The following is a 27,773-nucleotide window of genomic DNA, read 5'->3' on the forward strand; positions in this document are numbered from 1 at the left end:
AAATGTTTTTAATGAGAATGAAACCCAATGGAAATAAAACTTTCAAGCAAATGGATGCAAAAATATAGTTTAGACTAAAGAATAAATCATCGATGCTGAATTTACTACACTGACCAGATTTAAAAACACACACACACACGACGCAAGCTAACACACGCATCACTCGCTACGTCACAGTTATTCTTTAGGAAGGAGTTTAAATTTTTAATTTGAAAGTAAAGTTCCTCCCCGGACGTCCCGTCGCTGAAGTCCTGCGCTGACATGACGCAGCTGAGCAGGTCGTCCTGGTAACCAGCAGCCTGTAAGAGCGGAAAGCCCCGGAGTTGGAGGGGAATTCCGGCGTCATGTGGCGAATTCTGCCGCCTGATTGGTACGAAGAAGCCCCGCCCACCCGATGAACTCCGAGCTCGTGGTGTTTAAAATAAACAAAACAAAACAAAAAGACACCGAAACGAGATTTGATGGTTTGTTATTTTCTATATTTTCAGCGAATATGGCGGTTGATATCAACTGAAAGTTTCATCATTAAATACGTCACTCAAATGCGAGAGAAAAGTCTTTTAAGTTGTAAACATCAAAGGTGAGACTGAAACGTTGTTGAAATGACGTCGCTGACAGAACCGCCCTGCCTGACCCTGGCGCCCCACCAGTCCTCAGTTCACCACCCAGTCAGCAGAAATGAAAGTCGACTTGTGATCAAGTTGAGAAAAGATTGAACGTTGCTGTTTGGTGAAATCAAAATACAAGACCAGCACAGATGAAACATCTCCAAACAAAATACAGACAGACTCCGCCCACAGGAGCAGATTCATTCAGCGCCAACAAGACAGTAAATGTATTTCCCCTCAAACACACACCCTTGTACTTATGTCTTTGTGAGGACTTTCATTGACGGAATACATTCCCTAGCCCCTCCCCCTAACCATCTCAACTGACTGCCTGATCCTAACCTCGGCCCTAAACCTAACCAGAACCTGATTCTAACCTTGACCCTAAAACCAAGTCTTGACCTTCAAACGACCCTTTGAAGATGTGAGGACCGGCAAAAATGTCCTCACTCTGTTGGTTAAATACGTATTCTAGTCCTCACTATGTAGCAAGTACAAGAACACACACACACCTCAAAACCACCTGATGCGTCACAGCCAGTGACTGACAGTCTGCCTTGGTTTCCGGCGCAGCACTGCGTCTGCATCGTTACTCAATTGTTTAACAGCATGTTTCTGAGATTCCCGCCCCCAGTTGGGACGCGTCTCACGTGCTTCTCTCAAAGATCAGGACAGACGAGGACTGAAGACAAAAACATTGCATCATTAAATGAAGACCAACGCTGTTCACTGGGATGATCTCCTTCCCACAAGATGGAAGCCTTAGGAAGTGAACCAACAACGAGTCAGACATCAGAGCAGGAGGAAGTTAGCGAGTTTGCTGCCTTGCTAACTGCTGAGGCCCCTTGTAAGCAAGCGGTGAGGGAGGAGCAGGCGAGCTCAGCGTCAACATCCTGCAGCTCCATGCCAGCAGGCTCCCAAGCTGCGTCTCAGTTTCAGATTTCCTGATCACGACACCAGTCTTGATTGTGCCCTGCTGGTCTTGATGTTCTCATGAGTGCTGACTGAGCAGGACTGGAACACCTCTGCTGACAGAAGCCGCTCACACGTGGCGCTTTTCACCCGTTCTTGGCGGCAGCAGCTTTCCAGTTGGCACCATGTTTCAGGTGACGCGGTTTTTTTGTTTGCAAAAATTTGATGGACAGTTTTGAGTCCACGATGAAGATCAAAAGTTGGGTTGAGAGCAACCGAGATGTTGGCGAGGTGCAGTTCAGTCACTCCGACAAAGTTCAGGTCATCAAATTAACAAGAAATCTGCTGTGGCGGCACTGCTCAGAAAACAGTCATTTGAAAAGTTGTTAGCTTGTTGTCATGGCAACAGACCTGCAGGATACTGAATTCATGCTTTGTGTGATTCAGCATCGTGATGTCATCTCCGCATCATTTTTGATTTGTTTGTTACAATGAAACCTGTCGGATCTACCCTGGAAACAGCTGTCACGCAGACAGGAGGAGACGCCCAGGTGACGGCGCAGGCGCTCACACTGCAGCACACCTGGTGAACAGGCTGCAAACATGAACGCACAGAGACGGTGCTTCAGGGAGCAAACCCTGGAGTCCAGAGGCGCGCATGCAGACTGTGGGAAGACAACAGGTGCTGCAGTTGGAGAGTTTCGTCAGTCACGTCACCACCCGAGGTCTCTGATGATTACAGTCGGTCTGCCTCTTTGATCTTTTAGGGTGTCGTTCTTGTCACGTGATGTCATCAAAGCAATCCTTCACCCTGCAAATGACATTTTACCTGTGAGGTCCTCACAAAGAGCCGCTCTGGTTTGAGCTCACAAAGATGATTTTCTCTCTCTCCTGCATTCCGTCTTTGACTCCTTAAGCAGAAAGAGCAGCCACGGAAGCCATCGCCCAGAACCATCCAGCCGTGTGTCCGCAGCAAGCGACACGGTCACGGTCAGCAAGCTGGCACAGAACAAACGAGTTCATGGTCGCACCAAACCACAAGTGCTCGAGTTAGTTTTGAAATCTGTTAGTGGATCACCGAGTACACGAGGATCGAGGAGACCTGGATTCTAACCCACGACCCGGAGAGTGAGCGGGCATTTCTGAACAGCTTAGCTGCCGTTAGCGGTCAGTCTCCGTTAGCTTCAAGCTAAATGTACGTGGCTGGTTCCTCTCTGGAGTCACTAGGAAGTCATGCAGGAGGGAAAACATCTTAGTGAGCGGAATACTCCTGTTTATGAGTACTTGGAGGGTAAAATGCACTTTGGGCGAAGTATTGCTTCATGATACAGAGACAATCAACACTGCTGTATCTCATGCGATCCACCGACTTTCTAATGGATGAAGGAAGGCTTGTGTGGACGTCCACTCACAGACCTGATGGGACGCTCGTCCCTGGTTTCCACTACAAGCCTGACAGACGTCTCAACGAACCCCAGAGTTCAGGATCAAAGTCAACCGTTCAGTGTTCAACAGCCCAGTGGCCGATGGGAGCGGCGCCGGCGGAGGGAGGAAGACGTTGAAAACATGAAAACCAAAAACACAGCTGTGTTGGTCAATGAGGCGTCCACATAGTTTTGGCCATCTCCTTTATTAAGAAACTTTGTAGTATTAAGGCATATTTGTCGATATATTTATACTCGATATGTTCATAAGCAGCATTGAGGATTAAAGCTGTCAACCACAAGATTCTGTGGTTTCGATCTCTCCAGCGGAGAAGGTAAACAGACGTATGGAGGACAGGGACAGACAGCCAGCTGCTAGACAGCTGGACACAGGAGACTATGTGAAGATGAGGCCGGCCTCGTTGTAAACCTGGAAAACCTTCTCGATGGCGTTGACATACGCCGCCGTCCGCAGGTCCAAACCCAGATTGTATTTGTTGGCTGTTCGCATGATTTGCTGCAACAGACAGAAATCAAGGTTATCGGTTATTGGAATAAAACTTGGAGTGTCTGCTCTGGTTAGCATGCGACTTCTACACCTTGTGTCACCCCTGATGTTGACATTTGAAGGGGAAGTAGGAAGTGACGTGTGTCCGTCCAGCAGAAGCCGCTGCAATAAGACATCTTAACAGATGTGATCGAACAACAAGGACAAAACCTGATCATCTTCTCTACAGACAACATGGACGCCACCGTGAGAACCTGCAGGACCGCAGCGGTGAGCCTGACAGCGTTCACTTCACTGAAGTGACTTTGATGAACAATGTTTCTAAAATTTGCTACAAAGAGTGACAAGCGGTCCCGGCGACGCCCTGCTGGGGAAGAATCTGTAATTCTTCTCTACATGATCGCTCATCAGGTGCATCAAATAAAATATTAACTTGTGGCAAAAAAGGTTCTTCCACAAAAAAGTTCAACTGATGAACAAGGAAATGAGGTCAAGTTGTGAAGGTTCAGGTCAGGGGTCGGGGGTCAGGGGTCGGGGGTCGGGGGGTGTTACCCTGGCAGAGCGCTCCATGGTGAAGGCCAAACCCGAGTGAACGATGTCCTTCTCTGAGGCTCCCTGCAACCACAACACACCATTACACCACAGAACACCACCTGCACTGGGAGCAGTAGGAGTACTTGTAGTACTTGTACTTGTAGTACTAGTGCTGGTATTACAAGTTTCACAAAAATGACACTCTAGAAAAAGTGTTATGAAACATATAGCAGATACTGCTGCTGATAGCATTAATAGCAGTAGAACCAATCTGAAGATGGCAGAAGGTAACACAGGTGATAATATAGCAATATCAGAAGTTGTAGTATTTTAACAGTAGCAATACTTGTAGCCTCTGTACTCACAGAGATCCTGGCCTGGAACTCAGAGGTGGGGATGATAGGGATGGCACCACCATGTTTTCCAAACTTCCTCTCTAGACTCTCCTGGACCGACACTGAGGAGGGAGAGGGTGCAGGTGAAGGCAGAGGAGGGGTGGAGGAAAAGGAGAGGTGGGGGTGGGGGTGGGGGTGGGGGTGGACTCACTCAGGAGGTGGTAGTTGGAGTCTCGCTCATATTTGAAGGTGAGTCGACCGTAACTGACGTGATTCAAGTTCTTCAACCACTCGAAGTAGGAAACCGTCACTCCACCTGCATTCAGATACATGTCCTGAGGGTGGAGGAGACGAGGCAGTATGAAGAGGAGGGCGGAGGAACAACGTCAGCTGGTTCCTGAGGTCAATGAGTGTGAAGACTGACTGACCGGGATCACCATGATGTTTCTCTCCAGGAAGATGCGGTCGGCCTCAGGTGTGGTGGGACCGTTCGCTCCCTCGGCTACGATCTGGAAGCACCGGACACCAGCACAGCATCAACGACAGCGAATCAACCATCACAAAACTAAACGCTCCTCCACTGAGAGGGATGGGGGCCCTCGGAGGACAAACCCTGCACACCAGCAAAAAAGACAAAGAGAAAAATGCTCCAAAACTCCTCCGGGCCACTGGGGGGCAGCAGCAGCATTAACGGCTGCATCTGAAAGTTCAGCAGGTGGTGAGCTCAAGAGGCTTCAGGCATGTGGGAGGCATGTCCCCACGTTTGTACTCCATGAGTGAGTGAATGGTTTAAAGAGCAGAAAGAAAAAACAAATGACTGATGATCCAATCAGCTGACTGGTCAAAGACAACAGAGCCCCACCTTGGCTTTGATCTTGTGGGCATTGCTCTTAGTCAACTGCTTCTCGCTGGCGGCGGGGATCAGGATGTCACAGTCGGCCTCCAGGATGTTTCCTTCATACGGTGTTGAATCTGGGAAGCCCACAATCGTCCCGTTGGCCTGGAGACAAGGATTATCAGCCAATCAGGTTTCACCCTGCTAGATGGCGTTAAGTTGTTTGCTGGGTTTACAAGAGGACTCACTCACAGCATTAGAAACAAATCTGGATAAACGCTCTGATGTGTAAAGAACTCCAACTCTGTTTACTGGGTCGAAATTGAGGACCTACAACACCAGAGTGTAGCAACACTGTACTTCCAGCAGGGGGGGGACCCGCCTACTGTGTTTCGAGATGCCACTCATGCTGTTTTTCCACAGTAAAAACACATTAAATCAGAACTTCTATTGTTGTTGAACTCTAAGAATTCAGTTGGTTAGTCAGCTGAGCACATTAAACCCAACTACGCATCCACGCTTGTGGATGGTTGTGCTTCATCACCAGCAGGACCAGTCATTAGCCGGATTTATTACCTCATCGCCAAACTATGATTGCTGTCTTCATTCATCACCAGCAGGCCTACTGACCAGCTTGTAGTCCTCCAGCTCTTTGGGGTCCATGCCCTTGGGGTTCCAGATGCTTCCGTCCATTTCTCCAACTCCAATGCATTTCGCTCCAAAACGGTGAAGGTATCTCATGGAGTGAAGACCAACGTTACCAAAACCCTGCAGACATAAAAAAAAAAAGTCCCAACGCCTGTTAACATGCATTCCTCAGGCCAGAAGTGTTTACAATGTTGGGTGGTCCTACTTTACAGGGGAACCAGGGGGGCAGGCTATGTTGCTAACAGACAGGTCAAGGTGATGCTAGCACACAGCTAATGCTCCATCATAGCCTGGCAGCAAACTGCAAACTGACAAGACGCACTAAAGAACATGTCCTTACATTTATTAATTCTTTACAATTCGTGTTTGACACCAAGATGTTTGCACAGGCAGCTAACTTTCATTAGCAGAAGAGTCTGTGATAAGCTGAGGCCATGATGGCTGCTGCTCCCAGTTTCTGAGCTCTGATGTCAGATCTAGCAGCTCGTTAGCTTCCTCCGACACCCACTGGAAAATACACAAGAGTCAAGTTCTGCGGTCGCTGTGTTGTGGGTCACATGACTGTAATTCAACTGCTAAATCTAGAGGAAAGCATCAGATGAGTCACTGCTGAGGATTTTAAGAAGGATGGGATCATGAGGATGAGTCACAGAGAGAATTATTGCAGAGGCTGGAGGGGAGCTTTCAGCAGCAGAACTTTGAGACTTCAGTTTAGCTCCAAGAAAACTGGTCACGATCAAGTATTTGAATTCACCCTGACACAGCTGGGAACAATTTTACTGCTGGGACAATCTCTTTGAGGACTCATCTAAACTTCAGTCAAGGTATAAAAAATCCCCCGAGTATCAACTTTCAGCATGCACAACCAGCCTGAAGTCCTCCTGATAAACTGGGGCAGAACATGGAGACCACGTTTTCCTAGAGAAACAACCGGTTGGCAGCGGTGGTCCTCAAACTTCCACGTCCGTTCCTTCGCTGACTGTCTCCAGGCGCTGGAATGGGTTTCTTCTGCTCTGCAGTGACCGACGGAGGCCAAAGTCCCCTTGAGCTGCACACAAGCCAACTGCACAAATCTGCAACATCTGTGATGTCATCCAACTGGATGACGTCACAGAGGCTACTTTTACTGCGTTCAGGTTGTTTTTCCCATCATCCAGCATGATTTATAAGTGGTACCCAGTTTAAGCACACATGATGGGTGTCACGTCTGTGGCTCATGGCGGACACGGCTGCTGGCCGCCTCTCTGCAGCTCTCAGGCTTTCTGTGAGGAGGCGACATGGTCCGAGGCTTCCTGGGCGTCTGCTGCTGGTGGAGCTCATGGTGCACTGGTGGACCTGGACTGCTTTCAGTGGGTCAGTTGGTCTTTCAGTCCTGGGTGTTTGGGTCCAAGGTTCTGTCTGAGGTTCTGCCTTCATGGTCCACTGCTAAGAACTTCACCACATTCACACACTGGAGCCTCAGCTCTTCCAGACTTAGATAAGTAGAGAAACAGCTCCTCACCGTTTATCCTTGTTTGTTGCTGACATTAGCAGCTAACATTAGCAGCTAACATTAGCAGCTAACATTAGCAGCTAACATTAGCAGCTAACATTAGCAGCAGCAGGTGCCAGGAACATTCTGGCTGCGCGCTCGTGCTCTGCTCAGATACGCATGCTGTGAGCAAACATGACCATCGGAGTAGAGCTCTTTGTCTTCAAATGTTGTTGACTATTCATTTTCAAAAAATTATTTCTGGGATTCCTCTGCGTACCCCTAGAGGGAGCCTGTGTGTTGTTTCCATGAATGAATCCACCTGTGATTCAGTTTCCACAGCAGAGCCGCATGTGGAGGAGACTTGTTGTTGATGTCAGAGTTTATCAAAACACAGGAAACGGCCGTGGTGGTGAATGACATCATCGACACCACCCAGGTGTGCTGATAAGAGTAAACGGTGACATGAGGAGGTCTTTACGTTAAACAGGAGAGTCTGGCTCTCTGTCAGACCTCCTCAGAGCAGCGACAGGTGAGGAGGAGAGGAGGGCCGACGGATCGCTCATCCGTCGCCAACGCCGCCGTCCTCTCGACTGATTAAAAAAATAAAAATCCCAAAACCTGAGTGTCCACACACATCAAGTGTGTGTGTGTGAAACCCTGCAGCGTCACATCCTGCTGCCTGTCACGAGTTTGACGGAGACCGAGAGCGTCGTGTCTAGAAGGGAACCTGAGACCCCCAAGATCCTGAGTTTGATTATTTTAGTAGAAACGACCGACACGAATCTCACGAGACTTGAATAAAGAAAGAGTTTCCTCCTAGAGGACGGAGGGAGGAGCGCATCTCCAGAAACAGAAACTGGTGTGGGGCCGGTGTCTCAGTGAGGCAGGCCGCCATGATGAAAGACTGAATAAAGCATGAATACCACAATGTAAAAATACCTCATTACTATTAAACATCTTTCATGTAATTTCTTCTTTTGTGAAAAATCTACATTTTTATTGCTTTGTTGTACTTAAATGGCTCTCTTGTTGGTGTTTCTGATTACAAAACACAGACGCACCACCTAAGAGGAGAAGGAGGTGGTGCGTTGGTGAACGATCAACCTGTAGGGCCCTGTTAGTACTTCTGTAAAGAGTAGAGGAAAAACAGTACAAGTAAAAGCACAGTCAAAGTAAAGTTACTGTAGTTTCGATGACAAAATTCTACTTATTAGAGAGAAAATTCTCCTCCTGCCATTTCAGAGACCTATTCTTGGTCTTATTTCTCTTTTGTAGAATACCATCACTCTCAACTAAAGCAAAATGACAATCAAAAAAATTGCAGAACACACAATACTTTTTATCCAATCACTCGATCGATTGTCAGAATAATCGATGGATTACTTGATTACTAAAAGAATCGATAGCTGCAGCCCTAAATGTGTCCAGTCAGCAATACGAGGACCCTGGACCACCGCAGTGGTCCACACTGGTTCTGTTCTGATGACAGGAGGTGGGGAACTGGCCTACCTGGATGACGAAGGTCTTGTCCTGGAAGCCGGGACACATCCCCAGCTGGCTCATGTAGGCCGCTTCATTGATGAAGTTCTCGATGCCATGGAAAACCCCTCGACCTGTGGCAGAGATCCGACCGTGGATTCCTCCCTGGCTGATGGGCTTCCCGGTGACGCAGGCGTGGGCATTGATGTCCTGAGAGAAAACAGGGAGCGAAATAATGCCGCCGTTCACCACAGATCTCATTGACGCCTGCTTTGAGCTGAAGGGTTTTCTGGGAACCGGACAGCTATGAAAAGCTTTGGTGCCAACACTCTGCCTCGCCACTTCCTGCTAGAGCAGCGCCAGCAGTTCTGTTGCTTGCGTATTCGTGTTGTGCTCTTATTTTATGATTGTAGTTATTGTCAGCATGTGGCTCAGATATTGAGAAGACAGCGTTTACGTGTCTGGGTGCCATAAGGGTGCCAAGCATGGCGCTGCAACGGTGGTGGCGAGAAGAGTAACGACGCCATTATCACACTGCTGCAGGTCCATAACAGTAACAGTTGAAGCCGCTGGTCACAGTGACACTAACAAGTGTGGAGTGAGGACCTGGAGGAGGGGGCGGCGCTGCCTCGTGCACCTGAACCTGCAGGACCACCGCTACAACCCCATTCTGATCAATGTGTGCGAGGAGAGCAAAGAGCTTCTCGTCGCTGGGAACACAAAAGACGCTTCCCGACCCCCGACTCACATAGTGCCCCATGGTGGTGGCGAAGGTGTCAGCAATCCACGACATCTCCCTCTCCCCTGTGCTCATGTCCGGAGCGGGGACATCGATACCGGGCCCTGTAGAACCAGAACCACACCACAGAGCCATCAGAGATTCCTGTCAACAACAGTCATGTAACAGCTGAGCTGCGATGCTGCAGGTCATCCAGACAGAGACACCAAACGTTCGATTCCATCTCACTGGTGAGACTCCAATGTCCAGGAACGTCCAGCTAGAACCTCACATCTAGATCAACCCGCTGGACATACTGGTGAGCAAACACGGCTAAGAACATCAAACTGGCTCAAACATTTACTGATGATGGAGGTGTCCTGTGTGAGCCCTGAACTTGTTCCTGCTCATCTGACCAGACTTCAGTTTTCTTCAGGCTTTAAGAAACAACAGGACAGAGAGGCGCCTCGTCCGTGCACTCACCGATGAAGCCCTTCTTGGCCAGCTCGATGGTAAACCTCCGGGTGATTTTCTCCAACTCGTTGTCCTGACAACCAACACAACACCAATGAGCTCCCTGAGGGAGAAACTGAGTTTCCTTCTGCTTTTTTTCTATCAGTTAATCAGAAATTCTTCCAACAAACACAAACATGAATTCATTGATCACAAAAGCAAGAAGCCCTGCGAAGCGTTGACAGCCGGGCTCAGGGGGGCTGTTTACTTTGGGCTCAGCGTCCATCACAGTCATTAAGGCAAAACTCTGGGGGAAAAGCTCTTGCCATTGGTGAGACTATTAAAAGAAAAGAAGTTTAAAAAGTCAAACTATTCAAACCGTAAGTGTTAAGTTCTGATTTTTAGCACACAGTGTCAGACTTGGTAGGAAGTCAAAATTAGCAGCGTCCTTGGCAGCCCGGGATTTCCTCTGTTACGCAGGTGGTTGCCCATCCATGACCTGTCAATCAAAGAGGACTCTGGCTCGGATATTCTCGTCTTGATGCTGGTTACAGCTCTCCTCCCTGCTTCAACTGCAGCAGTTGTGGATTATGGATTTGTAGTTCTCATATTTGTGAAGGGCTATTTTGTTCCTGCAGGGATCAGGTAGGTTTAACAGGTGGACAACCACCACTGTGGTACCGCTGATGGAGGCCGTTCCGGTAACTAAAAGACACCCTGACATACTGACCACGCCCCCAGACTGACCACAACCAGAATTCAAGATGTCGTGCTGAATGGACTCACTGAGTATTTCTTGGGGTTGATCTTCACTCCAGCTTTAGCTCCACCAAACGGCACATCTGGAACCAATTCAGATCATTTTAATAGCAGAACAAACCACAGCTTCACTCCACTCCAGAATGTAGCGTGTGTGTGTGTGTGTGTGTGTGTGTGTGTGTGTGTGTGTTGGGGGGGCTGGACTCACCCACAACAGCACATTTGTATGTCATCAGCGAGGCCAGAGCCTTCACCTCGTCCACAGACACATCGGTACTGTAACGGATTCCTGAAACACAACCGATGACAAACATCGGCCGTCAGCTTCTCTTCGGCAGGAACTTGAAAACGTCATGTTAACTGATCATATTTGGCTTCCTATTCATTTTCCAAACTGATGAGGGAAATGTTGGAGCACAGCACAGATGCGGGTCACTGGTCCCTAAACACATCGTCACCAGAGGACAGTGAAATGATGTCTCTAGAGGACGAGGACAGACGCTGTTGTCCGTCCGCGGTCACAGGGGTCATCAGTCTGTCCGGGGTATTAAATCCTTTCGGAGGTTGCTGAAATGATTGTTGTCCACGTGTACACCTATCGGCAGAATCATCGCTGTGTGACATCACACCTACACCAGCTGCAGTTGTTTACTTTAATCAGTGAAATACTGGATTAAATGGCGCCCTGCAGCCACAAACCACAGCCCAAGATGGCGGCGTCTGCTCCTGGTGTTTGGATAATCAGCTGAATGTCTCCCAGTGCTGAAGAGACTGGCACCATCAAGTTAAACATGACTTTCCTCCATTACACAACAGGACGTAGCTTCAGCTACCTCCTTGGAGCTGAGGGCCTCGGCTACAGCTGGGCCCCTCACACGTGGACGCAGAACAATTTTATGAGGAGACCCAGATGATGGAAGGCAGGGTCCAGGAGCACAGCGTTTACTCTGGAGGGCCAGTCTCCACCCCAGTCAGGATCAACTCCAACAGACCTCTGGATGTTTGGAGGGCTAGAGCCCTGTTACTGAACCAGAGAGGTCCAACAGAGATGTTCATTGATGGGCTGGTGTGACTCGTCCAGCGGTTTGGTTGAGCAAGGACCCTCAGCAGACCCGCGGCTGCTCCGGCGTGTGCAAGAGGGTCCACAGCCCAGTCTAAGACTCAAAGTTACCAGCCAAACTTTGCAGGAGTGAAGGGGTGGAGGCTTGTAACAGCAGCAGATGAGCCTGGAACAGCGCCAGCTGGTGCTGGCACTGTTCCATCGTCACTGTGAGTACAAAGCGCTGTACAAAATGGAGGCATGGAAGAAGAGAGGAGCAGCAGAGGGAGAGAAGTCCCTCCTCTGGTTCTGTGTCACACTTTGAAAGAAGCAAAGAACAAAAGAAAGTCAAGAAGAGTGAGCAGAGACAGAAGAGCAGTGACTCAGTCTGGGTGTGGTCACCCGTGGCAACAGGCCGTTCCACAGGAACATGACAACAACACACTGAGTCAGCGCTGGGTGAGGGGCTGGTGTGTAAAACTAATTTTACTCACATCATTTGATTTATTCATCTGAATAACTGCATTAAATGTGGCATGATTTGAAAATGAATATGTTGGAACTGAATCTAAAACTGCCTGCAGTTCTAATCCAGATCAGTCGGTTGGATTGTAAAGCACACGAGTCACAGAGAGGTGGTATTGATTGGCCTCGACGACCCCCACGGAAGAGACTCGCACCAGCCAGGCTGGCTACTTCCTGTTAGCGCTCTGCTAATGAATGCTAATTGATGCTTCAACCTAGAGACAGACTGGATAAATAGACATGAGTTGGCGGTCTGTCCTGGCTGTGAGAATGGCTGGTTTGTTGTAATTAGCAGTTAGCAGTTAGCAGTTAGCCACGCTGCCCCTCATCCTGCTGCAGAGCCTCAGTGTTGAACTTCCTGAGTGACCACAAACGTGGAAACTCAAAGAAGAAGAAGGGTCACTGAACCTCTTCAGGGTTCCCTGCATTGAGAGACCAGCATGGATGCGCACACACACACACACGCTCTCACTCACACACAAACATGCTCTCACTCACACATACACACGCTCTCACTCACACACACACACACGCTCTCACTCACACATACACACGCTCTCACTCACACACACACACACGCTCTCACTCACACACACACACACACACACACACACACACACACACTCTCACTCACACACGCTCTCACTCACACACACACACACACACACGCTCTCACTCACACACACACACGCTCTCACTCACACACACTCTCACTCACACACACACACACACGCTCTCACTCACACACACACACTCTCACACACACACACACAAACACTCTCACTCACACACGCTCTCACTCACACACACACACACACACATGCTCTCACTCACACACACACACGCTCTCACTCACACACACACGCGCTCTCACTCACACACAAAGACACTCTCACTCACACACAAAGACACTCTCACTCACACACACAGACACACTCTCACTCACACACACAGACACACTCTCACTCACACACACACGCTCTCACTCACACACAAACATGCTCTCACTCACACATACACACGCTCTCAATCACACACACACACGCTCTCACTCACACACAGACACGCTCTCACTCACACACACACACGCTCTCACTCACACACACAGACACACACACACTCACACACACACACGCTCTCACTCACACACACAGACACACTCTCACTCACACACACACACACACACACACGCTCTCACTCACACACACACACACACTCTCACTCACACACACAGACACACTCTCACTCACACACACACACGCTCTCACTCACACACATAGACACTCTCACTCACACACACAGACACACTCTCACTCACACACACACACGCTCTCACTCACACACAGACACACTCTCACTCACACACACAGACACACTCTCACTCACACACACAGACACACTCTCACTCACACACACACACACGCTCTCACTCACACACACATGGACTGTCAGCATTCCTGTGAGGGGAGGAACCGTCACTGAAGCTACTGGTGTCATAACAGCACACACACAGTCCATTTCCTCATCTCTGGTCACATGACGCCGGCGGCCTCGGAGCGTTTCCTGCTACACAGTTTGTTTTGGTGTGAAATTCACTCAGAGACGCACCAGCGTTGAGGGGAGAACTGCAGCTGACAGCTCCTGATGTTTCTAATGAGACAAAGACCTCCTGAACACGTTTGTTTCTGAGAAAGAGAAACATTAGAACCCTAAATGGGAGGCGAGTCTGGAGAACCTCCACCCTCAGGGCCTGGGACGCGGCTATCGCCTCATGGAACCACTGGAGGTCATGTACAGTACCTTTGTTGTGCCAACATTCATTCGTACTTCTGAAAGTACTCCGAGCTGCCGTAAGGCGATGCACACAAGTACTGCCTTGTGTTGGGCAGATCGTTTCATCAGAGGAGAAAACGCCATAAGAGCTTAAATCCCGACACGGGTTAACGGTCACAGGCCGTCGCCACGGTGCCACTGCTCAGCAGACCGCATCCTAGCACCCTTACATCGTTGCTGGACTCCGGTCTTCATCAAGTCTTCCATCCGTTCATCGTCCACAATGGAAAACATTTCCATCCCCTCGGTGAATGAATGTGACGCACAGAGTCGGCAGCAGCCTGCTGGCTGGGGGAGGAGCCATGGCAGGTGTGTGTCATGGTTACCTTCTCACATACCATCAGAATGTTTGAATTTCAACACCAGTCCAACCTTCATCTGGGTGATGGTGTCAGTTGGGTACCGTCCCTTGTGAGACCACGACCAACCGTCAGACCCAGAAGGAAGCAGCCTAGAACCAGAAGCAGAAGTAGACCCGCTCAGGCGGAGCGCCATCAGCACACAAGCCGGCGAAGCCCTCACATTCTTCTATCGTCTTCATTCTGACTCAAATGTCACATGATGAATGGTTTGTGACATCAGAACAAGCAAACATGGAGGCAGACAGGCAAAGTGAAGGGGTTCCTTTTATACGTGGATTTCTACAAAGAAATGCTAAAGAGGAGGTGTGGAGGAGGGAGGAGGAGCAGCAGGAGGTGAGCATCAGCCGCTCACTTCGGCTCAATATCCCATTGCCGGTTCTGGGTTCTAGGGGGAACATCAAGTCCAGGCCCAGGACTTGCCAGGAATATTAAGATGAGCGACTGAAGAACCGAACCCCAGATGATCCAGATGCTGCTGAGAACGTCCGCTACTCTGCTGGAAATATCAACGTTGAGGAGGACCAGTGATGAGGGGGTGTCTTTGTCCTCCAGAATAATCAATAATGTTGGATGTCTGCAAGTCAGATGGGAGGCCAGCAGCTGTTCCAGCTTTGGATCAGATGGAACAGCTGATCACTTGTTAACTCTCAACACTGCAGCTCAACTACCCCCCCCCCCCCCACGGTATATTATAGACACAATATTGATTCAATATTGATCCTCTGGTCACTGCCTGCCCTCCGGATTGTTCCAGACAAACCGTTTACCGCCCAGCAACACGCAGACGCCAGACACCTCCCACCCAGAGTCAGGAGCTGCAGCCGGAGGGGACTCACTCCGTCCCGCAGACCTGCTCTGCTATCGCGATACTTGCCTGCGTTCATGTAATCGAGTATATTTACTATATCTTCTACAGCGCGCGCGTGTGACTTGTTCGTGAAGTTTCTCCACAACTTCAGCGTCCTGGTCCTCATTCTCATAGAAACTGAGGCGACCAGGACCCGCAGCTCCGACCTGCTGCACCGTCCAAACCGGAACTGAACATGAAGCATCCAGACAGGTTTCTGGTTCCAGAACCAGAACCAGAACCATGCATAAAACAGCCTGTCATCGTTTAGATCTTCGAGCTGCCTTTCCGGGGCTGAATTCTTTGCGTCCCCGTCACAGAACTTGTTTCGAACTACTCCAACGACTCGCTCCCCTTGCAGCTCTCACCTCCCTTGCAGGGCGTCCGGTGCTGGCTGTGCTGCGCCCGGTAGCCGTCGATCACCTCCCACTCCCCGTTGTCTCTCTTGATGGGGAAGCTGACGCTCAGGACGTGGTTACACGGCTTGATGATCCGCAGGATCCCGCGGACTCGCTTCCGCTTCTGCTCGGGGCTCTCGCGGGTCTTCAGGCCCTCCACCAGCTTGTCTTCCACGATAGCCGCTCCCCGGTCGAAGAAGCCCTCCACCATGGTGAAGAAGTTAGGGTCGTCGTCCTGGTCCACAGCCTGGCTGTAGCCGCGGCACCGCAGCAGAGCCACGGACGCCGGGAGAGCAGAGTCGGCGGCGGAGCCCGAGGCCCGGACGGCGCCCGCTCCCCGGGAGAGAAGCTGCCCGAAACACCGGTACATTTCTGAAGTCGTAGGCACGTTTACCGAGTCCCGGAGAGATGCGGAGTGTAGGAGAGGAGAAGGAAGTGGAGGGGGAGCAGCGGGACTCCTCCCCGTGAAACCGCACCGCTGCGTGACGGCCTGTGCACGTGTGGCAGCTAGATTTTCACCTGGACCCAAAAATAACACCTCTTGATACGTCGCTATGCTGGAGCCCTGCTCCTCATGGGACGCCCTCGCGACTGTTAGCTTAGCTTTAGCAACACCACCTTCTACGCCTCAGGGCGAACGTCCGTGACGTGTTCCCAGAGTTCCAGTTCTCGTGCCAGTGGCGCGTCTGTGGATCGCGAGAGCGGAAGATTTAGGGTTAATAAAAAGGTTCCTGAAGCGTGGCGCGAGATGAAAGCTGTTCTTTAACTGCTGCTCGAGTGTTCTGCCTACTTGTGTCCGTAGAACGTGACGTGGGTACATGTATAATACGTATGTATGTGCGTATTGTACATATATACATAGGCTACATAATGTGCCCTATATATGTGCCCTACGTATATATGTGCCTTACGTATATATGTGCCCTACGTATATATGTGCCCTACGTAAATATGTGCCCTACGTAAATATGTGCCCTGGGTATATATGTGCCCTACGTAAATATGTGCCCTACGTAAATATGTGCCTTACATATATATGTGCCCTACGTAAATATGTGCCCTACGTAAATATGTGCCCTACGTAAATATGTGCCCTACGTATATATGTGCCCTACGTAAATATGTGCCCTACGTAAATATGTGCCCTACGTAAATATGTACCCTACGTAAATATGTGCCCTACGTATATATGTGCCCCACGTAAATATGTGCCTTACGTATATATGTGCCCTACGTATATATGTGCCCTACGTATATATGTGCCCTACGTAAATATGTACCCTACGTAAATATGTGCCTTACGTATATATGTGCCCTACGTATATATGTGCCCTACGTAAATATGTGCCCTACGTATATATGTGCCCCACGTAAATATGTGCCTTACGTATATATGTGCCCTACGTATATATGTGCCCTACGTATATATGTGCCCTACGTAAATATGTACCCTACGTAAATATGTGCCCTACGTATATATGTGCCCCACGTAAATATGTGCCTTACGTATATATGTGCCCTACGTATATATGTGCCCTACGTATATATGTGCCCTACGTAAATATGTGCCCTACGTAAATATGTGCCCTACGTATATATGTGCCCCACGTAAATATGTGCCCTACGTAAATATGTGCCCTATGTATATATGTGCCCCACGTAAATATGTGCCCTACGTATATATGTGCCCCACGTAAATATGTGCCCTACGTATATATGTGCCCCACGTAAATATGTGCCCTACGTAAATATGTGCCCTACGTATATATGTGCCCCACGTATATATGTGCCCCACGTATATATGTGCCCTACGTATATATGTGCCCCACGTAAATATGTGCCCTACGTAAATATGTGCCCTACGTAAATATGTGCCCTATGTATATATGTGCCCCACGTAAATATGTGCCCTACGTATATATGTGCCCCACGTAAATATGTGCCCCACGTAAATATGTGCCCTACGTATATATGTGCCCTACGTAAATATTTGCCCTATGTATATATGTGCCCCACGTAAATATGTGCCCTACGTATATATGTGCCCCACGTAAATATGTGCCCTACGTATATATGTGCCCCACGTAAATATGTGCCCTACGTAAATATGTGCCCTACGTATATATGTGCCCTACGTATATATGTGCCCCACGTATGTATGTGCCCCAAGTAAATATGTGCCCTACGTATATATGTGCCCCACGTAAATATGTGCCCTACGTATATATGTGCCCTACGTAAATATGTGCCCTATGTAAATATGTGCCTTACGTATATATGTGCCCTACGTAAATATGTGCCTTACGTATATATGCGCCCTACGTAAATATGTGCCCTACGTAAATATGTGCCCTACGTATATATGTGCCCTACGTAAATATGTGCCCTACGTATATATGTGCCCTACGTATCCCTACGTATGTATGTGCCCTACGTAAATATGTGCCCTACGTAAATATGTGCCCTACGTATATATGTGCCCTACGTAAATATGTGCCCTACGTATATATGTGCCCTACGTAAATATGTGCCCTACGTATATATGTGCCCCACGTATATATGTGCCCCACGTAAATATGTGCCCTACGTATATATGTGCCCTACGTATATATGTGCCCTACGTAAATATGTGCCCTACGTATATATGTGCCCTACGTAAATATGTGCCCTCCGTATATATGTGCCCTACGTATATATGTGCCCTACGTAAATATGTGCCCTACATATATATGTGCCCTACGTATCCCTACATATATATGTGCCCCACGTATATATGTGCCCCACGTAAATATGTGCCCTACGTGTATATGTGCCCTACGTAAATATGTGCCCTACATATATATGTGCCCTACGTATCCCTACGTATATATGTGCCCTACGTAAATATGTGCCCTACGTAAATATGTGCCCTACGTATATATGTGCCCTAGTATCCCTACGTAAATATGTGCCTTACGTATATATGTGCCCTACGTAAATATGTGCCCTACGTAAATATGTGCCTTACCTATATATGTGCCCTACGTAAATATGTGCCTTACGTATATATGTGCCCTACGTATATATGTACCCCACGTAAATATGTGCCCTACGTATATATGTGCCCTACGTAAATATGTGCCCTACGTATCCCTACGTATATATGTGCCCTACGTAAATATGTGCCCTACGTAAATATGTGCCCTACGTATATATGTGCCCTACGTATATATGTGCCCTACGTAAATATGTGCCCTACGTATATATGTGCCCTACGTATCCCTACGTAAATATGTGCCCTACGTAAATATGTGCCCTACGTATATATGTGCCCTACGTATATATGTGCCCTACGTAAATATGTGCCCTACGTAAATATGTGCCTTACGTATATATGTGCCCTACGTAAATATGTGCCTTACGTAAATATGTGCCCTATGTAAATATGTGCCCTACGTATATATGCGCCCTACGTAAATATGTGCCCTACGTAAATATGTGCCCTACGTATATATGTGCCCTACGTAAATATGTGCCCTACGTAAATATGTGCCCTACGTATATATGTGCCCTACGTAAATATGTGCCCTACGTAAATATGTGCCTTACGTATATATGTGCCCTACGTAAATATGTGCCTTACGTATATATGTGCCCTACGTAAATATGTGCCCTACGTAAATATGTGCCTTACGTAAATATGTGCCCTACGTAAATATGTGCCTTACGTATATATGTGCCCTACGTAAATATGTGCCTTACGTATATATGTGCCCTACGTAAATATGTGCCTTACGTATATATGTGCCCTACGTAAATATGTGCCCTATGTAAATATGTGCCTTACGTATATATGTGCCCTACGTAAATATGTGCCTTACGTATATATGCGCCCTACGTAAATATGTGCCCTACGTAAATATGTGCCTTACGTAAATATGTGCCCTACGTATATATGTGCCTTACGTATATATGTGCCCTACGTAAATATGTGCCTTACGTATATATGTGCCCTACGTAACTATGTGCCTTACGTATATATGTGCCCTATGTAAATATGTGCCCTACGTAAATATGTGCCCTACGTATATATGTGCCTTACGTATATATGTGCCCTACGTAAATATGTGCCTTACGTATATATGTGCCCTACGTAAATATGTGCCCTACGTAAATATGTGCCCTACGTATATATGTGCCCTACGTAAATATGTGCCCTACGTAAATATGTGCCTTACGTATATATGTGCCCTACGTAAATATGTGCCTTACGTATATATGTGCCCTACGTATATATGTGCCCTACGTATATATGTGCCTTACGTATATATGTGCCCTACGTAAATATGTGCCTTACGTATATATGTGCCCTACGTAAATATGTGCCTTACGTATATATGTGCCCTACGTAAATATGTGCCCTATGTATATATGTGCCCTGGGTATATATGTACCCTACGTATATATGTGCCCTACGTATCCCTACGTATATATGTGCCCTACGTATATATGTGCCCTACGTATATATGTGCCCTACGTAAATATGTGCCCTACGTATCCCTACGTATATATGTGCCCTACGTAAATATGTGCCTTACGTATATATGTGCCCTACGTATATATGTGCCCTACGTATATATGTGCCCTACGTATATATGTGCCCTACGTATATATGTGCCCTATGTATCCCTACGTAAATATGTGCCTTACGTATATATGTGCCCTACGTATATATGTGCCCTACGTATATATGTGCCCTACGTATATATGTGCCCTATGTATCCCTACGTAAATATGTGCCCTACGTAAATATGTGCCTTACGTATATATGTGCCCTACGTATCCCTACGTATATATGTGCCCTACGTATCCCTACGTATATATGTGCCCTACGTAAATATGTGCCTTACGTATATATGTGCCCTACGTAAATATGTGCCTTACGTATATATGTGCCCTACGTATATATGTGCCCTACGTAAATATGTGCCCTATGTATCCCTACGTAAATATGTGCCCTACGTAAATATGTGCCCAACGTAAATATGTGCCCTACGTAAATATGTGCCTTACGTATATATGTGCCCTACGTAAATATGTGCCTTACGTATATATGTGCCCTACGTATATATGTGCCCTACGTATATATGTGCCCTATGTATCCCTACGTAAATATGTGCCCTACGTAAATATGTGCCCTACGTAAATATGTGCCCTACGTATATATGTGCCCCACGTAAATATGTGCCCTACGTATATATGTGCCCTACGTAAATATGTGCCCTACGTATATATGTACTATCTGAATATGTTGGTTGTGGCCTCAGGCAGATGGAGGCAGTTGAGTCAAAGACACTCTTCTCTCCTCAGCATGGGGGACCGACCGAAGATCCATCTCTTCCTTGGGGCTCCTCCTCCCTGTGGTTCAGGTGTGCCGTCTGATGCTGGTGCGGCTGGAGGGGAGAGTACTCCTTCCCGCTGGAGAGAACTGGAGCTCACCTGGCAGGACGGCCAGCTGTTACCTGCAGCAGGTGAGGCTGTCAGGGACACAATAAGGCTGTCTTTACTGCCTTAATTAAAGAGACAGTATAATAACTGTCCATTCCTCATCAACAGCGGCGGCAGGAAGTGGCCAGCAGAACTCAAAGACGGATCAATCAGGTTTGCAAGTTCAGGGTGATGAAACAAATTCTCATCAGGAAGTTCCGTGCTCTCAAGATAATTGGACTACAAAGACCTCACAAGCACAGGAAGTAGGAATAACAAATGGCTGCGGATCGCTGGGTGGTCTGACGCCAGAGAGACTCGTTAGCCCAGGTGAGGAATTCACCGTCGAGGAGGAGGCTCAGGATGTGGCTTCAGTTCGTGAGTATCTGGATGTCTGCTTCCCTGCAGCTCAGCTGCAACAAACAGAGCCAACAGAACCAGAACCTCCTCAGTGCTCTGAAAAGCTGTCACCCAGAGCTTCTCCTACTTTGTCCACCCACACTCAGTACCTGGCCACATGGACGTTGAGTCATGCCTTAAACATGAGAGCCAGGTGTGGCATCCAATCAGCAACCAGCCCTGAGAAGACCCCGCCTCCTCAGACCGCAGCCAAACATGTCCAAACCTCATCGTCCATCTCTTCCAGCACACCAGAGCTCTTCAGCAGTGCAACCCCATCTCCCAGGGCCTCTGTGGAACTCTTTAGCCCACCACAGGCGACCCCTCGGGTAGAGGAGGGGGGCGTTGTCCTGGAGGTCACTGCTGACGGGATGCTGTGTTCGCAGGAAGTTGAGCAGCAGGAGTCTAAGAAGGCCTCAGAATCTCCCACCACATCCCCTGATTTCAAAAAAGCACGGACTGAGGCAACAGTGCTGGATAGCAATGCGACCACCGGGCTGCAGGGTCCCACCACACTTCTGGTCTGCTGTGACAAACCAGGGGTCCGGTACCAGGTTCTGGTGGCAGTTGTTCATCCCTGTCACGTGAAGGAGATCAAGGTTGGGTGGAGTCAAGTTGGTAAAGAATAACTTTTGAACAAATGCAGCCATGCTAGTGGCTAATGTCAGCATGCTAACATGTTCCCAGTAACGACATTATCATGCTGATGTTTGCTTGGTGTATCACACGCTACTCAACACTCAAACAAACAAACAAACAAACACTCCTGGTAGTTGACCCACCTGATCACCCAGGGGTCAGTGTTTAACTTCTGATAAACCCTGAAGAACGATGGTCTGGCCATTAGCTCCTGCTCTCTTCGAACTAAATTCTAATCTGCTCTTCGTAGCAGTGTCATGCTAACATGCTGATGTGTATTTGAATTGTTTTGTTTCACTTTTATGAATAAATGTGTAAAAGTACACAAAGAGCTGAAAATGAAATGTTTCATCCTCTGGTTCTTGGATGTAAAGGTGAAGTCTGGACCCACTGCTGGGACCCTTGTTCCTTTGGCGTCCATCGTGGTAACGGACCAATCAGGCGTTGAGATGAAGGTGGTGATGTGGCGCCGTGCAGCTTTCTGGACGTTGACGGTCAATCCTGGAGACATTTTGCTGATTACAGGTACAGACACCTTGATGACCGGTTAGTGAAACAGCGTTGGACCGAGCTGGTCGATGTAGCTCGGCTTCACTCGTGCTTGTCTCAACTTGTCGTTTGGACCATGTTCCCATGTTCCCTCATCAGACAGAGAGTTTCTGATGTCATTTGTTTGATTCAGGCTGAGGCCCTCAGAGGGGTCCAGTTAGACCTGAACGGGATCAAGATCCTGGTCCCTGTTAATGGATGGACAATGGTTGATTATGTTTGACAAACAATGATGGAACCTAAACGAGATGAAAGAGATCAAAGGTAGATTCATGAAGCAAACCCAAACGGTCCCAGTGTTGAAAAAAGTCCAGGAATTTGTGGTCTGAACATGGCAGCCTTGATGATCTTCTGGGGGTCGGTGGCAAAATGGGGAATCAGTTATTTCCTGTTCAGAGAGGTTCTAGTCTGTTGGGTTTTGGTGGCTCCAATCAGGTCTACAGGTGATTGAAGACCAGTGGCGAGGAGAGACGCTGCTGCAGTCGACCTTCAGCAGCAAACTGCTCAACCTGGGTCAGATGACTGGCTCAGCCTCCCCGCCAGGTAGGCCCCACCAGGGACCAATGAACAGCCTCCACGGTGGCATCACTTCCTGCTTCATGGCCTCTCTCTGTCTGTCTCTCTCTCTCTCTCTCTCTCTCTCTCTCTTTCTCTCTCTCTAGCTCCTCATCATGTTCATGCTCACGCTCTCAACTCTCTGTGTGGTTTTCTTCGGGAGTGGCGCCCCCTGCTGGCGTCCCTGCCACTTCGCCTTCCTCAGGACCTGACCTGCCTCCCCTATGTCACCCTGAGGTCACTGAGGGTCAACACGCTGGTTCACGCCCTGTTGCGTGTCAGACATGTACACATTGGCACAGGTGAGTCAGGTAGTGGGCGGGCTAATCAGCTCGCTAGCTGTTCTTCACCTGCCTGCCATGGGTTCACATTGAACCAGCTTTGTTTGTTTTATTGTGACACCAAACTTCTTGATAAATTTAGTCACTGTTATCAAATTTCATTTCATTTACACATAAAAACTGACAGCAGCATTGAGCTGGCATTCATTTTAATACGGAAATATGTTTTCTTGTCATTGAAATTATTGTTCCTGAATTTCAGATTATTACATTCTAATATTTGCAAAAAATTACATCCAAAGTTGTTGGTCTCAGGGTTAAACATATTGTAATAGGTAGAACATCTGCAGTCCTCCCAGGGTCAGCTTGGAGACCCGAATTTGAAAAACTTTGAAAAACCCTGATATAAATGGACAGTAGCCCTACAACGGACCCTTGTGGAACTCCATATGGGTACTTTATGGTCAGTGTAGTCTCCGGGGAATGAATGCATGTGGATGTAATTTCCGCTGATGTGATGTAAACACGACCGTGTGTGTTAGCATGGCGGAGGGAGGCGGAGTCTCGCTGCAGATCAGCCCTCCAGCAGCAGGCTGTTGTAACTGTGGAGCAGCCAGATGGACAGCAGGGGGTGCTGCTGCTGTGGGGAGCAGCCTACGACTGGCTACGTCGCTTCAACAGAGACAAAGGTACATTCACACCCGTGTTCCAGACAAAACATGGACAGACACTGTCAAGTTTTCCAAAACAAAAAGTGTGATGACTAAAGTCCATTGGTAAAGGGAGGTTCTGGTGGCTGCTGTTGCAGGATGTGCTGCTGATGGAGAATTGTTGGGTGGAGGTTCATTGAAGGAGGGAGGTGCTGGACCTGCTCTACTTGGACAGAGTCAGGACAGAACTTTGGTTGGGGTTTGGTTTGGTACAAATAACCCTGACTTGACTTGATGTTGTTTCCCTCAGCTGCTGTCTGGAACATCCGTGTCCTTCTTGTGAGGCAGAGTTCATCCTCTGATGTCCCAGAGCTGCACTCCACCCCCTGGAGCTCTGCCCGGCCGCTGGATGCCACCGACCGACGGGCACAGGACTTCCTCCGGCGGGAGCGTGTTGTAACGGGAAATAGCAGCAGTCTTGAGCTGGACCTTGACACGCTGCTGTCTCAGAAATACACTGGTGACTCATTCACGTGTAACAAATTCCTGTTTTCTTGCTAACGAGCAGAAAATTGAGATTTCTGACAGAACTACAGTCACTTCTCCCTCTTAACTGTTGCATGTTGAGTTTTAAGAGTAAAAGGACCCAAGATGGAAGTACACCACAAGGATATTAGATCCAAGTCGTTTTTTTCATGATTAATTGACGTGAAAGTTTGCCTTGAGGTGAAACACATGAAACCTGTGTACCTGTGAATCCTTCAGTTGGACCCTGAGGTACTCGGCCGGACGTGAAAGCCGTGCATCACGTCTGCACAGTGGCGCTATGGACTACTCTGTAATAGAAATCATAACCACTTATTGTAACTAGGATAGAACTGACCGGGGCCGGCGTGGCTCAGGGGTAGAGAGGCCGTCTACTTAAGGGTCGCTGGTTCCATCACCACTTCCCCCGGTTTCCATGTCCAAGTGTCCTTGAGCAAGATACTGAACCCCTGATAGTTCCTGATGGCCCTGTGATGGACTGGTGACCCGTCCAGGGTGAACCCCGCCTCTCACACAGTGTCAGCTGAGATAGGCTCCACCCCCCTGCGATGCTTAATATAAGCGGTATAGAAAATGGATGGATGATGGATGGATATAACTAACAATAAACAGCTGATCTATTCCTTTCCTGCAGGGGACGTGGAGCTCAGAGTCCAGGTCTTCGCCTTTCGGTTCCAGGACACCCCACCTTCCCAGAATGCACAACACTTGGTCCTGGACAGCTCCACATCACCAGCTTGTATCCTGGCAGCGCTCAGTGGTGACATCACCTACACTGGCTGCGGATGCTGCACTGCTGAGCTCGACACTGATGCCAACGGCATCTATAACCCCTGTTACCCCTGCCTGCCTCACACTGCTGTACGGCGCTACTTTAGGTACTGCTGACATCACGGTGAACTGTCCAATCCTGTGAGGTGGGCAGGGTTACACTTTGACTTGTCATTGTTTAAAAGACATAGAAAAGTAAGAATATGTGCTCTTTGTGTGTTCAGGCCAGGTGTGTTAACGGTGGGCGGGTCTGGCAACAGTCGGGCGTGTGTTCAGGTTCCCCCTGTTCCGCTGCAGAAGATTCTCAACGCTCCACCTGATAAACTGCGGCGGAGCTCAGGTGAAACAAAGTTTTATTGTCAAGTTACCAAAGTGGCGTCATATAAGACGATGGTGTGTGATGGCAGTCTTGTGTCCTGCAATGCAGGATGGTGGAGACGCCATTAAATCCACTAACCCTCCCCTTAGTCGACAGTTTGCTCCTCTGGTTGACTGCAGTTTTGATTTTCGCTTGAACTGCTCTTAAGTTGGAGTCAATTCCTTCCTTGCTCGGATGTCATTTGAGCTTCTTTTTCAGTCACAGACCTGTGCATGTTGTTCTGAGACATTCATTGTCAAAAGAATAAAAATAGGTTGGGTAGCTTTTACGTGACATCACGTGATCGTCGATGGTCTCTGGTTCTCCTGATGATGGTTCTGTTACCATGACGGTTCAAACAGGCTGTTTCCAGCATGTCCACATGTTTGACCTTTTGATGCATCAACAAGTAAATGTTCTATTTTCAATAATAGGATTATATAACATTGGTTTACTGCTTCATTCTACACTTTTTTGAAACTTTGATGTTTCATGTCTATCATGCAGAATAATTAGAAATATAACAGTACAGTTTAACGCACATCTGCACAGCAGCTGTTGGTTTACAAGGTAAATATTTGTTCCTCAGCTCCAGGCTCAGACGTGAAACACATCCAGGTAGCGGCAGAGAGGATCCAGACGCTCCTCGTCCTTCCGAGAAAAACCTTCGCCATCACCGTGCGAAGCCTCTTCCTGTGTGATGAAAACAGCGTCCCCGTCACTCAGGACTTCACACTGCTGGATCTCCAGTTCCCTGCCTGAGCAGGTCCAGACTGGAGCAATCTGACCTGGAACAAGCTCAGTGAGGTGGGGAGGTCTTGGAGATACATTTGGTGATGTTTGATGACATCACTTATTCAAGCCTATTTTGTGGCTAAACTCTGTTAAATGTTCTCTGTTATAAATATTAAATAACTTCACCTGTGATTTTGTCGTTCTATGAAAAACATTATAAAACAAAATATAATCCAATCATCTGATATTCTGATATTCAAACTGATATTCTTTGAGTTATTTCACTGAAATCGTTGGCAGAACATCCCGATGACCATCGACTGAGAACCTAACAGCTGAGCTTCCTGCTCAGGCCGCACGGGTCGGACTCTGGATTCAACGGTTTATCAGTGCTTGTTTCTGTTCATCCCCTTCGACTGGCACTGTAGGATAAAGTCCTGATGATTACAAGAATGCGTTTCCGTCACATTCATTTCAAATCAACTTGAAATGCATCTTTGAACATAAAGCGTTGTTTACTTCATCACAACATATAAAAGATGCAAAAGCTTAATCAGATTTTTTTGCAAAAGTTGTTTGATAGTGAAAGTATAAAAGCAACATGACATCACAAACTGGTTTGTGGGCTCCTGTTTAGAAGCCTCAACGCTGGTGTTTTGGCTGAGGCCATATTGACCTTTTGCAGCTGGAGGTGACCATATATGGATAAGAGGGCGGTGCTGAAGAGGTCACAGGTAACCATGGTAGCAACTTGTCAATCAAGAAGTAGCCACGCGTTGAAGCATATTCTTTTTGGATTTACTGAAGATTTGAAACTAGCTTTTAAGACATAAACTTGCCGGGAACGTTTTTACGGAGCTCATTCATCAATTTGCTGGAGTCGCCCCCTGCTGGCTATCACAAGTATGACAGGATGAGTGCACATCAGCAAATCTTCATTTTTCAGGCGCGGCTGTTCTGAGCATCTTTAATTCCAACAGTTTAAAATGGCTCAATGTTCTGGACCGTGTGACCGTTTCAGCGCCAGCCGTCTGATCTGACTCTCCCATATGTCTACTAAGAAGCAAGTACAGGGGTTTTTTGTGTGGTTTGTTTGTTTTAAAAATGATTAAAAGGTTAAATCTGTGTACTGA

The 27,773-nt window shown here is 48.0% G+C and overlaps 2 protein-coding genes across 2 annotated transcripts; one reads left to right on the forward strand and one right to left on the reverse strand.

Annotated features, from left to right (window-relative positions):
- Positions 1 to 3,115: 3,115 nt before the first annotated feature.
- Positions 3,116 to 16,390, reverse strand: glud1a (glutamate dehydrogenase 1a). Its single transcript, XM_086181540.1, has 13 exons — positions 15,662 to 16,390; positions 10,896 to 10,976; positions 10,715 to 10,770; positions 9,959 to 10,022; positions 9,506 to 9,600; positions 8,788 to 8,967; positions 5,787 to 5,924; positions 5,184 to 5,321; positions 4,750 to 4,830; positions 4,533 to 4,656; positions 4,352 to 4,443; positions 4,005 to 4,067; positions 3,116 to 3,461 (listed from the first exon to the last, which is right to left on the reverse strand). Exons 1-13 carry the CDS (start codon positions 16,059 to 16,061, stop codon positions 3,342 to 3,344), a joined length of 1,632 nt encoding a protein of 543 aa, XP_086037666.1. The 5' UTR covers positions 16,062 to 16,390; the 3' UTR covers positions 3,116 to 3,341.
- Positions 15,907 to 27,580, forward strand: shld2 (shieldin complex subunit 2). Its single transcript, XM_086181539.1, has 11 exons — positions 15,907 to 16,055; positions 21,041 to 21,201; positions 21,287 to 22,155; positions 22,570 to 22,720; positions 23,180 to 23,287; positions 23,407 to 23,601; positions 24,123 to 24,269; positions 24,541 to 24,750; positions 25,411 to 25,654; positions 25,772 to 25,887; positions 26,495 to 27,580. The coding sequence occupies exons 2-11, from the start codon at positions 21,042 to 21,044 to the stop codon at positions 26,665 to 26,667; spliced, it is 2,373 nt and encodes a 790-aa protein (XP_086037665.1). The 5' UTR covers positions 15,907 to 16,055; position 21,041; the 3' UTR covers positions 26,668 to 27,580.
- The last annotated feature ends 193 nt before the right edge of the window (positions 27,581 to 27,773 follow it).

This window comes from Aulostomus chinensis, chromosome 16 (assembly GCF_037954235.1).
Source record: "Aulostomus chinensis isolate RoL2024-O1b breed Wild chromosome 16, RoL_Achi_v1.0, whole genome shotgun sequence".
In the NCBI taxonomy this organism is placed as follows: domain Eukaryota; kingdom Metazoa; phylum Chordata; class Actinopteri; order Syngnathiformes; family Aulostomidae; genus Aulostomus; species Aulostomus chinensis.